We start from the raw sequence: 13,623 nt of genomic DNA, 5'->3' as shown, positions 1-13,623 counted from the left end.
TGGGTTTACGGATAAAAAGGACTGAATGTAGTAATTGGTATTTTGTCTTTTGCACATTAAATATTTATAGTCTGTGAGACATCTGAGGACTGAATTCAAGTTTTTTTTTTTTATTCTGGAGCTGAAGTTCTAATAACTTATAAGTACATTTCAGAGGTGTCAAGTAACGAAGTACAAATACTTCGTTACCTTACTTAAGTAGACATTTTGGGTATCTATACTCTATACTGGAGTAATTATTTTACAGCAGACCTTTTACTTCTACTCCTTACATTTTCACGCAATTATCTCTACTTTCTACTCCTTACATTTTAAAAATAGCCTCGTTACTCCTATTTCAGTTCGGCTTGTCATCGTTAAAAAATACACACACAAAAAAAACCCTATCCAGATAAATCGCGGCATCTGGAGAGAGTGAATTTGACGTTAGCCTACCGTTAGCTAGCAGCTAAACACAGTTAAAATGCTGACAGCTAAACGGTGTAAAAGTGAGTCTGTATTTCACTTCTAACACCAGACTGTAGATGCTGTTGTCTGAAAAACACAGACTCAGCCTGAAATAAGTTATTGTTATTACATTTTTAATAAATCATTTAATTTTGACCCTGTGGCCTTGTGCTCCTTTTTTTTAATTTAGATCAACTTTTAATTGTTATATATTATATTTCTGAACATATAGAACAGACAAATACAATTGAACAAGGTGCTCCTTTTTAAATATATATAATAGAGATAGAGAGAAGAAATGTGTCACCTTTTTCAGCCCTTCTGAGTTTGCAGGTATGATTTTAATATAACATTATAGTCATTATTGTCTTTAGAAAAATGTTTTTTTGTGGAGGTGGGGCGGGCTAAGCTTTTGTCCTTAATGTCATTTTTTTCCCCTTACATTACTTTTATACTTTAAGTAGTTTTGAAACCAGTACTTTTACACTTTTACTTGAGTAAAAAGCTTGAGTTGATACTTCATCTTCTACAGAAGGCTTTTCAAACCCTAGTATCTATACTTCTACTTGAGTAATGAATGTGAATACTTTTGACACCTCTGGTACATTTTAAATTCATCAGTAACGTTTTGACAATTAATTAACCACTTGAGTAATTTCTTGTGCAAAAATGCCAAACATTTGCTGATTCCTAAAAAGTTGAACTCCTAAAAGGTTGATAACTTGCTGCTTTCTTTTGTCTTATGTGAGAGTAAACTTATAATGTTTGGGTTTTGCTCTGTTTGCCGAGCAATCTGAATATGTCACCTAAGGCTCAGGGAAATTGTGTGTTGCAGTGGTAGTAGATATATTCTGAAGAAAGCTGCAACAGGATTGGAAAAGTTCAGGACACAACATAAACGTTGCAGGCACAGGAAAAATTCATTATAATGTAGGCAGAAAGTTGGCAGTTAGCTCATTATTGCAAGATTATATTACAAAAATTGACAACATGACAGGCTGTTTATTATTGAGTTCAACCTTGTAAGTAATGTCTTCCTGTAACCATATGCCTCAACAAATAGTATCAGGGTCATATCAAGAGGCAAACAAACAAACAGCAAATGCCTCAGATATACTGTAATCATTTTGGCATCAAAAATAGACAACTTTCTGCCAGCCATGTTTGTGGAGTTGAACTAAACTAAACTCAGATACAGCACATTTTCAGTTTAGCTAGTCTGTCTTACACCTCAACTCGATACTTTCCTCCCACGCTCTGTTTTTCAGGCCAGTTGTGTTTGTTACAGAGCTATAAGTCAATCGACAGAAAATTCATCTGCAACTATTTTGATAACTGTTTATAATATTTGCTGCTTTTCTTTGTCTTATGTGGTAAACCAAACATCTCTGGGTTAGTGACTGTTGGTCGACTAAACAGGTAATTTGATGACATCGCTTTGAATGAGATGTCACGTGCATATTCCTCTATTCTCTGACATTTCATAAACTAATTGATTTAAGGCAACAACTAACTATGTCACTATTAATTCATCGGCGGATTAAAAAAGTGAAAAATGTCTTAAAATGTTCCACAGCCCATGGAAGATGTATTCAAATTGCTTGTTTTAGTGAACAAACATACATTTGTTACATAAATAATCAGTTTAGTATCATATATGACAAGAAAGAAACAAATCTTCACATTTAAGAATCTGGAACCAGCATATTTCTTGATAAATTGCTAAAACGATTAATCGATTATCAAAATAGATGTAGAAAAAAATGAATTACCTAACAGTTTTAGTCTCGTTTTATCCTGATATCCTGTTTCCTGTTCCTAATATTTTCTCTGATCAACAAACTTTTAGTGTCTCCTGTGTTAAATAAGTCTGTCTGCCTTTTGTCTAACTTAGTGTTAAAACAAAGCATTTCACTTTGGTCACTGTGACTGAGACCTTTTGTTTAGAGCCGGAGCCAGCTACAGCGGAGTTGGCACTTCATTTAAACAAAGGACCTTATTTCAACAGTTTGAGCAGACGTATTGGGTCTATGCAAATCTACTCCGGTTTTGTGAGTGAACGTCTTCTCGGCTTTTTGTTGTTCTGTAACTTTGTATTAAAACCATGACCAGAAAACTCTTTCTGGTCAGAGAGAATCCCACTGCTTCTTGTGAACTTCTGTCTCCGCTGCACAGTGAATAAACTCATCTGAACCAGCCACTTTATTGGACCTGAGAGAACTTTTTCTTCCAAAGTGTCAATTCATTTTCTGTGGATTTACTAATTGTTTACTCGACTAGTTGTTAGAGCTCTACGATGATTCATCAATTAACCGAGAAAATAATCAGCAAATTGATATTTAATAAAAATAATGATTCGATGTTCTGTAACTGCTCTTCTGAAATCTGATGTTACTGCTTCTGTTTAGCATGTGTTGTAATGGAAAACTTTGTATTCACATTTAGTTCCCAATGCATCAAGCTGAGGGTGTGTGTGATCATAAAAAAAAAAAAAAAATGCTAGCACACATAAGTGCACACACACCTCCATGTAGACCCCCCAGGGCATGACCAGCGTGGCCAGCAGCAGGTCGGACACAGCCAGCGAGACGATGAGGTAGTTGGTAGTGGTCTGAAGAGAGCGCTCCCTCGACACGGCCACGCACACCAGCACGTTACCGAACACCACGCAGAAGATCAGGAGCACCAGCAGCACGGCGTAGAAGTTGTACGGAGGAGAGGAGGCTGACGGGGAGCTGGTGCAGTTGGAGGGCTCCAGCGAGGAGGTGGGGAAGGATATGGGGGAGTATGACGGGTCATGGGTGACAAAGTGGGAGAAATTGTGTTCAAGGGAGGAGAGAGGGAAGGAGGGAGGGGAGGTCTCCTCTGACTCGTTGAGGGAAGTCATGATCATGCTCCAGTGGACATGGTCAGGCTGAAAATTGATGACACAAACAGAAGGTGAGAAAAAAGAATGCCCTGGCCGGGATGCTTAATGGCCCGTTGCGTACTTGATTCAGTGTTTCACAATAGAGCCAACGAAGACTGGCTTCTGAATCTGACAATAGAGGAATATGAAAGAAGATTATTGTTGCACCAGGGTTGATAATGTGTCTTTGGTCTCACCTCAGAGAAAAGAGATAACTTAGCAGGGCACCAACACAGGACATGCATACAAACAATACCGCGCCTCGCCTACATATATACACACAAGTAGAGTCAAGGTCACTCCATGTTGTCCAAACCACTGACGGAAAGAGAGATAAAAGATCTCTCAGATCTCCACAGGGGCTTCTTGGCCCCTAGGGCGCTTGAAAGGTCAACTGAAAGCAAGTAACTCTTTTGTACAAATAAAATCAGTTCAACTCTATAAACTTAACTAAAAATAAATTTTTGAAGTACAACAACAGACTTAAAGCTTTAGTGTGTAACTTTTTCAGATTAATGAACGTCTATTACATTCAAGCCATTGCCAAATGAGTTGCTACAAAGCTTATTAGGATGATTAGCTGCACACAACTCTCTCTCTGTATTTCTCAGTATGGCTGTGTTCAGAAGATTGTTTCGGTGACTTTCCCGCGCAGAAGCTTGAGTGAAGATAATGACCTCTTCTGAAGAGTCCATCATGTTTTTTTAATCCTCCGTGTCCTCCTCGGCTACTAGCAACTGCGTGGAGGAGGGGTGGGGCCGGTGCACGATCACGGAAGGCTGGTATCATGTGGAGTGGACGCGTCGACAGTGCTTTTGTCAGTACTTACAATTCCTCATGGGGGCGACAGAAACTACGCACCATAGCTTTAAGGTTGGTTTAAAAAAGAAAGTTATTTTTCCAGCAGGATTTTATGTTTCTACCGGTTGTCTGGCATCTTCTCGAAGCAGTAAAGTTTGCTTTCTTTTAAACACACAAAAGTTCAACAAAACACGTTGTTTGTATCTTAGATACCTAATAAATGTCCTTCCTCATAAAACATTTGCAAAGCCATTTAAAAAAATATATTTTAAATCATGCATTGTTTATGTCCATGTTTACTATGGATGTAAAGAGAGCCAGATATAGTACCACCATTTTCCCAGTGGCCACTCAGGGTACAGCAACGACAAAATCCGTCCCAACAATTTTTCCCCCATACCACCATTATGAAAGAAAAAATTGATAACCTTAACAGGATACCTAGATCTGCAAATTTTTTGGTATATGAATTGCGAGCAATTTATATTATTTTGGATTTATATTGAGTGAGTGGGCGCCATTTAGGAGTCTTCGATCTAACTAAAAAATGTCCTTTTACATCAAACATTTGCAAAGGCAATTTTAAAATATTTTCCAGATGGCCCCGTTAAGAAATGGATTATCCTGCAGGAGCTGTTTAGGGATATTTTGAAACTTTCTTTTCTTCACTATGAAAACTATTTGATTCCATCACAACCAGCATATCCGAGCTGCGGTCTCTGTTCTGCCCAAAGGAGCAAACTACAAACATTTTACTGCAACATTTGAAGTCAGAAGAGGGGGACGTGCATGATACTCATACACTAAGACAGAGTTTAAATAAAGTATCATTTTAGATTTATTCAGAAACAGATTTCTGTGGATAATTTAGGAGGATTATGACATTTAGAGAACTGCATACACGTTTTTTAAAGTTTGAATATCAAGATTTAAAACCAAGACTGAGTATGTCTCTACTGGCATACAGCCTGATCTTCTCCCACATATGTCGACCTGCTGAAACTTGTCAGACCACAAGTAAAGTAGAATGTGTGGGGTCGCTTTGTGATGCAGCATTTACCTGATACCAAAGATTTTCACACTAAGGTAAGACACAGAGGATAAAACCGGAGAAACAGCTTAATCCAAGAACCAATAATTTATAACTACTTAAAACTGCAAACTCCTGCTTAAAACTAACAATTAGTAACCAGCTCCTGGAGGTTCATGTGTTTCTGCATGATGAGGATACATGAGAACTTTTCTTCTCTCTCCTATCTCTCTGCTCTGACACTCCAACAACCAGGCTGTATAATAGCAAAAAGCTGCATACAATATTTATCAGCGACAGGAAGATAAAACGGACCACAGACTTGCAGTATCTCTCCTTCTATGAACTTTTCCGTCAGTCCCATTGTGATGAATAAATTCAGTGAGAATTCTGCCACCTTAAAACCACCAATCACGCAATCTACTCACCATCACGTGTCTCACACTTACAGTACATATCCCCTGTCTTTCTCTGACCCTAACCTGTGATCTGCATTGCTGATCAACACATGTCCAAGATGAGTGGAGCCGAACAAATCAATAATCCATCCTCACCTGTTGAGCTTCCACCACTGGCCATAGCACTTGACAGTAGTAAAAGTCAGTCCAATCACAACAGGAGGCAGCAACGTGCCAGAGTGAAGGAGAGGGCCAGTGCTTATCTGTTGAAGCTCCTTTGAGAGAGCAGTCGATAACGAAGATTATTATTCATTTTTTAGATATATCAGGGTCATATCAAGATGCAAACAAACAGCAAATGCCTCAGATATACTGTAATCGTTTTGGCATCAAAAATAGACAACTTTCTGCCAGCCATGTTTGTGGAGTTGAACTAAACTGAGCTAATCTCACCTTAGTTTCCTTCATAAATGAGTTAAAAGACGTCAAAGAGAGATGCCCCAAAGACAGAGTACCTGAAAAGGAAAAAGCTGTTAACAGATAACAGACTGCAGTGTTGTGCTTCAATAAAGCTTAGGGTCAAAGTAATCAGCAGAGTAGAAGATTAAGTCTTCATACGGTACTGGGGCATGCTTTGCCCAGAGCTGGTAATGTTTTGTTTCCCATTAAAATGATTTATTTTTATTTTATTAAAACAAAAACAAAAACAACAACATTTGGAGCTAATATGTGTATTTTCCACTAGTGTGATCACAACACAACATTTCTATTTATAATCCAAATTAATAAAATAAGCTACTGAATAGACCTTGTGGTAACATTAGATGGCTGAGAGAACTACTTTTGTAATGGTCTTTCATGCTTTTAGGTTGTTGAAAGACCTCTCTTAGACTAGATGTTATTTTGTATTAAGGGTTTGCAAAAATAAATCAAATTTAGTACATGAAGAACAAAATGCTGTACAATGGTTCAACCAGACCTGACAATTGAAAGGGCAGTGCACAATGATACCTATAACCAGTTGCCGATTTGTTAATTAGGTGGAACAGATTGTTTGTTTTGTTAGTTCACCTGTGACTAATGTCAACCGACCCGTAAACGATTATTTTTTAATACCCCCACCACTGTCACCTAAGATGAGACAAAAATCGACAAAAAGGCAGGGCTCAGTGAAAAGATAAAATTACAAATCCCTCTGCTACTTCAGCACCACGGACAGCGCCATGAATGTGTCATCGTTAGGCTACTGATATTTCAGAGCCATGATCAAGACCATTGATTCAACTTGCACAAACCTCACTCAGATAACAGATCTAAGAGTCAGGCCGACTAGACTAACATATAGAACTAAATCCCTTTTACCCTTTTACCACTCTCTCTGCTACTAGGGATGGCAGGTTAACAAGGGGCATGCATTTGGGTCATTTTGCTAACAAGAGGGATGGCATCTTCCCTTAAATCGCCTACTGCCTATAACAAGCTGTAATAAACAGGTGTGTTGCTTGTGCTATAACTATTCAAAAAATGTAACCCTTGAGTTTTCCTTCAGGTCACAGGGACCCGTTCAGTTTATTTGACGTTTTGTATTGGCCTGGCGTTGAGCTTTGGGTCCCCGGTGACCACTCGCCTCATCTATTCCTCCGGGGTCTCTCAGCAGTTGACATGAAATGAAAAAGGCCCTGGGGACCTCGAAGCACAATGCCAGCCTAACTAAATAAATGTAAATGAACTAAACAAGTCCCCGTGACACAAAGGACAATACAAGGGTTGCAATAGAAATAGAAGGTTAGTCTAGGGTTAGCACCTTTTGAATTGGATAAGATAATATCAGCTGAACATATTATGGACTGACAAACCACAGTTTAAGACTATTCAATCTAACCACTGAGTAGACTGCAGAGGGCCCAAAGAATAACGGACAAACTAGTTATTTAGAGCCCCTTTGCCCAGTTGTTGTTCAATCAGGATCTAGGGTCACCTACGCTTTTCTGGACTGGAAAACAAATTCATATCAAAGTTCCAACAGTATTCTTTCATTTCGTGCAACACTATAGGGACAGTCACCAAATGGAAGTTTGAATAATTTAATTGTTCTTCTTTTGGGAGTAAAACTAGCCTATTCCAAATGTAAATAATACATTTGGTGTCTGTATTATACTTTTTTATCTCTGGGAAAGAAGAAAAACATAAATATAACAGCTGATTCCAAACTAGTGTAGTTTTGTTAACAAAGTAATGCATTTCTTTTATTACAAATGGAACCCGAACACAGTAAGCAAACTAAAGAAGAAGCAGAATAATGCGGCGCACCAGCTGTCTTCAGCTGTGTTTGCAATCGTCAGATGCTACACATTGAGGTGGCAGTGAACATCTACGATCAAACTTTAAAATGCTGGATTGATGCATGGACTAAAACTGTCTCATTGTAACAATACCGTCCTAAGAGCAAAAAACACAAGATAGAAGTGAAAGTGGAAAAAGTCCTTTATCTGTGTCTCCTGTCTCACCATAATGGATGTTGCATTATTTAACGTACAAAAGAACAAGGAAAGATAGAATGATTCATCCCTATAATTCCTCTAAGACGTCCTTGGTTGTGTTTATTTTTTTTCATCCAGACAATGACATATTGGATATAATCCAGACATATGAGAAAGCTGCTACTGTTCTATTCAAATGACTGTAGCACATCCTCTAAAATACATTAGCATCTTTTCAAGGACAAAATAATAATACATTGTAGGGAATGCTGAGACTCAAATTCAGTGATAATGTCCATTAACATGAGTTTATCATAGAGGTGTCAGATCAGAAAATGTTCATATGTTGTCACGTCTGTTGTCAGTTATATGGTCCATTTCATAAAGCATTGAAAAATTACCTATTGTATTGTTTAAGGATAAGGACTTGCTGGTCCATTTTACAGCATCTTAATTCTATAAAAGAGACCTGTCACGACCTGGCTCAAAGGCATGACAAAAAGGGGGAGACACACGTTTGTTCAGTTAAACCAAATTTATTAAAGTAACCAAGATAAACGTGAAATCAGTTAATCAGTAATGTGTGAAATGTATGGATGTCTGTAGATGTATCAAAGCTAGAACGCAAATATAACTAAACCCAAAATCCAACAAACCAAGCAACCTTGAGGAGGGAGAGAGAATGACTGGCCAAGCACTCCTACTTATAGACAGGTGAGCAATCAGTTGCTCCAGGTGTCAATCATCAGTCCTCATTAGCCAATCCCCAGAGCCCAGCAACCAAAGGGACTTAATAGGCCTAGGAGCCGTCACAGCAACAAAACTGCTTTCTACACTTCTTAAAAGGTCATTTTGATTCAACGTTACAACACTGAAGTCTCACATCACCTTCAAATGAAAAAGACAACGACAGCAGCTGATGATTAAACATCTTTACACACTGAATGTATTGCTAATGAATGCCACCTAGGGCTGGGCGATATGGAGAAAATCTAATATCACGATATTCTTGACCAAACACCTCAATGTCAATACTGCGGTGAAACTATAGGGTTGACAATTGCCGCTTTGACAAAATATTTTCATAATTTCATTTTAGATGAAGAATCATCAGTAATATAAATATAATGACTAAGCGGTTGAAGGCAAATAATGGAACAGTCAGGTTAGGTTCAGAAAAACCTAAGCCATAATACAATATTCAAAATCAAAAACAATATTGAGTCCATCATATGATATCGATACATCATCAATATACAGTATTGCCCAGCCCTAATGTCCCAAAAAAAACAATTTCCACTTAGGGCAATACACCAGCAGAATGGCAAGTAAGCATTTAAAGAGGCTCTAATTATAAACAGGTAACCCTGTTTGACTCAGAGCACTTGCTGTATGTCCAGCTACAATAACGCCATGCAGTTTTTATTGATCGTAAGGTGAAGACCTTCATCAACATCAGTTTAATGGTTTCCTTTCAAAACAGAGTGCAATGATCCCTGCTCTGAGAAGTCAATTTCATTTCATACATGACCACCACAGTAAAGCTGCATTACTGCATATACACGTCTTAAACTGTCCCTGAAGTCAGGGCTACAAATGTAATTTCATTTTCTAAAATTCTTAAGGTCATGTTTTATGAGATTGCATCCTTGTAAGGACACACTTGAGAGGAGTTGCTTTGCTGTGTCGGACTGCATTACTGACTTACTGCAAGCTTGACAATTTCTCTGACTGACGTCTACTTTGATTTCATATGTTCAATCACCAAAAATGTCACTTATTCCCGTACATGCATAAGGAAAAGAAAGTTATGAGTAATATGGATGAGCGATGCTTGGAAGCAGTGCCGAGTCTCCCAAACTTTTGTGGATTGAGCCTAATGTTTTAAAATGTAAATGTCCAAATAGACAACTTTCTCAGTGAGGTAATGTAGTGGAAAGTCAGAGTATGGCGGCTGGGCTGGATATTACTTCTTTGTTACCAATGAAGCGTTGCGCTAATGAAAGATTGTGTTACTTGACTAAGCTTAATCCAAGTACAAGTTTCCCAAACCTAACTGAACTTAATTTTTTTACATAGCAGTTAAGGAACAGCTAAAAATGAAATATGTTTGTATACAATTTGTGCTACAGAAGCATGTCCACAATATTCCATCTGCATTTCAGAGCTCATTTATCAAAGTTTTATGAGACTGTTTTGTTTGAGCAACAGGCAACAAAGTGAGACAGCCCAGATGTTTTGTGAGCTACAAAATGTTGCACCGTAATTAAAGCAGGTATTCTCATGCAACTCCTTTGGCGCTGTTGCTCTTTAGAGCCTTCATTTACTTTGTACAGATTCACATTCATTATGAGTAAAAAAAAGTCTAATTTAAGTCTGAGCTACAGAGAGAAATAACATCAATCAGGAATTCAAGGAGGGAGATACAAAATATGGTGAGAAAATAAGGATGCATGCAAAAGCGATGTTGTGTTTTGTATAGTTAGAAAAAAACCTGAAGAGATGACGTGTTTGGACATAGGAAAAAGCTAAATGGAAAACACAGCTACTTAATTAAACAACTATTATTCTACTCATTCTTGATTTAAGAAATCCCTAAAAGTGATACATATCTCAGTCTTTAGGTCAATATTTGGCATTACTGCTGACTTTGTGAGAGAAACACAAGTCAGCTCAACTCATGTTTTCATTTTGCTCTTTACATGCTGCCCTTTGCCTTCAAACAAAGAGCTGATTCAACAGTCAATTTACCCTTTTCAATTCATCTTGCACCCATCACTGCCTCAGGCTGTGCCTCTGCTTCATCCCTTCTTATTCTGGCCCACACATTTAAACATGCATGGGGTTTAATACAATGCATACTGAAATAAGTATGATCTTTGTTAGAACATCGTTTTTCCATATTACGCACTCCTGGACAAAACTAATGTGCAAGTCTGCAAATGAAAGTTTGTAAATAGAAAGAAATGCTGTGCACACTATCCCAAATTGAATAGAAAACCCCAAAACTATGCCGCTGGATTTGATAATGATATGTTGTTTGTTTTATATTAAAAAGTAATATATTATTTTCTCTGCAAGGGACAAGTCTTTTATTTTTGTGTGATTACATTACAGTTTCCTGTCTTATTTTTTTTTTTAATTATGAACTCATTCCTTCAATCCTGTGTTTTCCGATTGCCCTTTCTGTCCTAAATCTCCCTTCAATAATATCCACCAGCCTTCATCCCTTCATCTTTTCCTCTTATCTCCTTCTCCTCCTGTCTAATATCCTGTTTCTTCTTCTCTGCAGCTCCTCTCTACACTTGACAGGTCTATTACATCCTTGGCCTTGTCTGCCCCTAACACCACTGGAAAAAAAATGAACAATACAAGACTCCTTCAAATGTTGCCCCAGCTCCACAAAGGCAATGAGCTGGTCTGCAGTACATCTTTCATTTCTTTCACTGAGAGGCAGGAATCAGTCGCGGCCACTAGGAATGATATGGATGTTCAGCTGCAGCATAATCATCTCTCTGGTGGGTTTAGGGCAGAATTTCTATATGTTGTCTCTTACTTCTCAACCCCCAGTTCTACTCTCAATCCCTCCCAGAACACCTCGTTACCCTTGTTTTATTTGCCGAGCAACAAGTCTTGAAAAGAAATAAAATTGCAGGGCTGTATATTTAGTTACACAACGCAGGGAAATTCACAAGTGATCACAAGTTAGTTTTTTTCCCCCAAAAGATGACAATGCACCTTTTTTGTAAAGCAATCAACCAAGCAATTAAATACAGGGACGTCTCCTCATGACTGCATTTTTATATTGGAGATTTGGATCACAAGCAACTAAATCAGAACTACAGCTGCTTAATTACCACTATGTTTTTTTTATATACTTTCAATCAGCCTGTGCAGAGCCAAGGCACCACTTATGATGAAATGACTTACGCTATGATTTGGGACACCTCATACTGCACAAACAGTAGGCTACTTGACTTAGAAAGAAACATCACACCTTCACATGAAATGATCAAATAGATTAAATAATGCCCCAAGGAATGCCAAGACGGAGTGAGGATCCACTGTGACATCAAAAATATTCCCTTTTAATAACTTGTAAAAAAAAATCTGAATGCTTTCAACACAGAGTCCGTGAGGAGACCTTCACCAAACCAACCAAAAACATCTTTTATTCAAAAGCAATTTTTGCATCGTCTCCATCTTTTATTTAAAATGAGAGACTGCAGCTTCGGACAGTTCCAAGTGATGTGTAGCTAATACTTGAAATTAAACCACTACACAAATTAAACACAAGATCTCACACACACACACACACACACAGTTGAGGGAAACGTTCTTTAGTGTGGTGTGTGATTCTTCCTATTTGCTGTTGAAGAATTTCATGCAGATTCAAAAGTAGTATTTGAAGAAATAATTTATCACATAACACAGATGGTATTAACATTTAAAATATCTGTATTATTAGGGTTGGCTGCTATTTACACACTCATAGCACACTGCCAAATAAGTTCATTTTGCCCTTTTAAATCCAAGTCTATTTCAGTCTATTCAGGGCATTTGATTGTTTCCTTTAACTGAGCGTCATTATGCACTCTGCAGCCTTTTTGCCACCACAGTGTATTACAAATAACTTCATAAAAAGGCATTATATTATGTTTCTTCAACCCAATCGTAGGCAAGATGATTTAATTTCATCAAGGCATCATTACGTTGGAGCCTCGTGTGATGTACACTATCCTCAAAATAAAAATTTAGAAAATGCTTAAGAGTTATGTGGCAGTTTGTGCAAAAAGGGAGTACAGACATTTAAAGCATTTAAATATATATATATATATATATATATATATATATATATATATATATATATATATATATTATATTATATATATATATTATATTATACATATATCATTTTATAGGCTATGTATTTATTGTCTATCAGCTTTGGTTGTTTTGAGCCTTAAACCTATATGTCAGTGACATCTGTTATACACAGTATATTGCTGTTTTTTTATGGTCTATAGCCTACAATTTGTCACTGACATCTTTAATAAACTATAAATTGTAAACTGTCTCCTTAGGAATTGTGTTTTTAAACAAAGGGTGCCTTGTTCCTATAGGCTACGTATGACCTGTTCTTTAATGCTCAAATGAAAGCTACATTGTAGTCTCAAAAATCGTATAAAGTGAAAGACCCAAATAGCCTACACAATCGATGTCGTTGCCAGTTTTTTGGTTTTGCTCCAGAAGAAACGTGTCAATACTTCCACAATAGCCTACCACGAGGAACAAGTACAGCAAATCCCCTCATTAAAAACGTTTAAAAGTCACAGCAGCAAGTTCCCCCACAGAAAGAGAATAGGCTAAATGTGCTCCCCGAGTTTAATTTAAATCGTCACAGGTCCCACGTAGCAATAACATTCATTTTTAATTAAAGAGTTTAAATCACTTACCCTCTCCCGGCAGAGCTGCTCACATCCAGGTCCGCTGTCCTGTCCTCTCAGGAACAACACCCGGCGACAAACTGGCTGTCAGGCTGCAGCATCTTACCTAACA

General features: G+C 37.7%; 1 protein-coding gene across 4 annotated transcripts in view; it reads right to left on the bottom strand.

Annotated features, from left to right (window-relative positions):
- The window catches only part of drd2l (dopamine receptor D2 like), a 27,493-nt gene extending 13,870 nt beyond the window's left edge, over positions 1-13,623 (bottom strand). For 2 of the 4 annotated variants that reach the window (XM_039807357.1, XM_039807358.1), the window contains exons 1-2: positions 13,521-13,623; positions 2,972-3,361 (exon numbers count right to left, since the gene is read on the bottom strand). In XM_039807357.1, coding sequence (XP_039663291.1) covers positions 2,972-3,340 — 369 coding nt within the window. In that variant the 5' untranslated portion in view covers positions 3,341-3,361; positions 13,521-13,623. Of the gene's footprint in view, positions 1-2,971; positions 3,362-5,740; positions 5,876-13,520 lie in introns of those variants that run through there. The other 2 variants (XM_039807359.1, XM_039807360.1) reach the window with 2 other exon arrangements.

This window comes from Perca fluviatilis, chromosome 7, assembly GCF_010015445.1.
Source record: "Perca fluviatilis chromosome 7, GENO_Pfluv_1.0, whole genome shotgun sequence".
NCBI lineage: Eukaryota > Metazoa > Chordata > Actinopteri > Perciformes > Percidae > Perca > Perca fluviatilis.
Note: the sequence above shows the minus strand (reverse complement) of the source record. Positions and strands in the feature narration are given on the sequence as shown.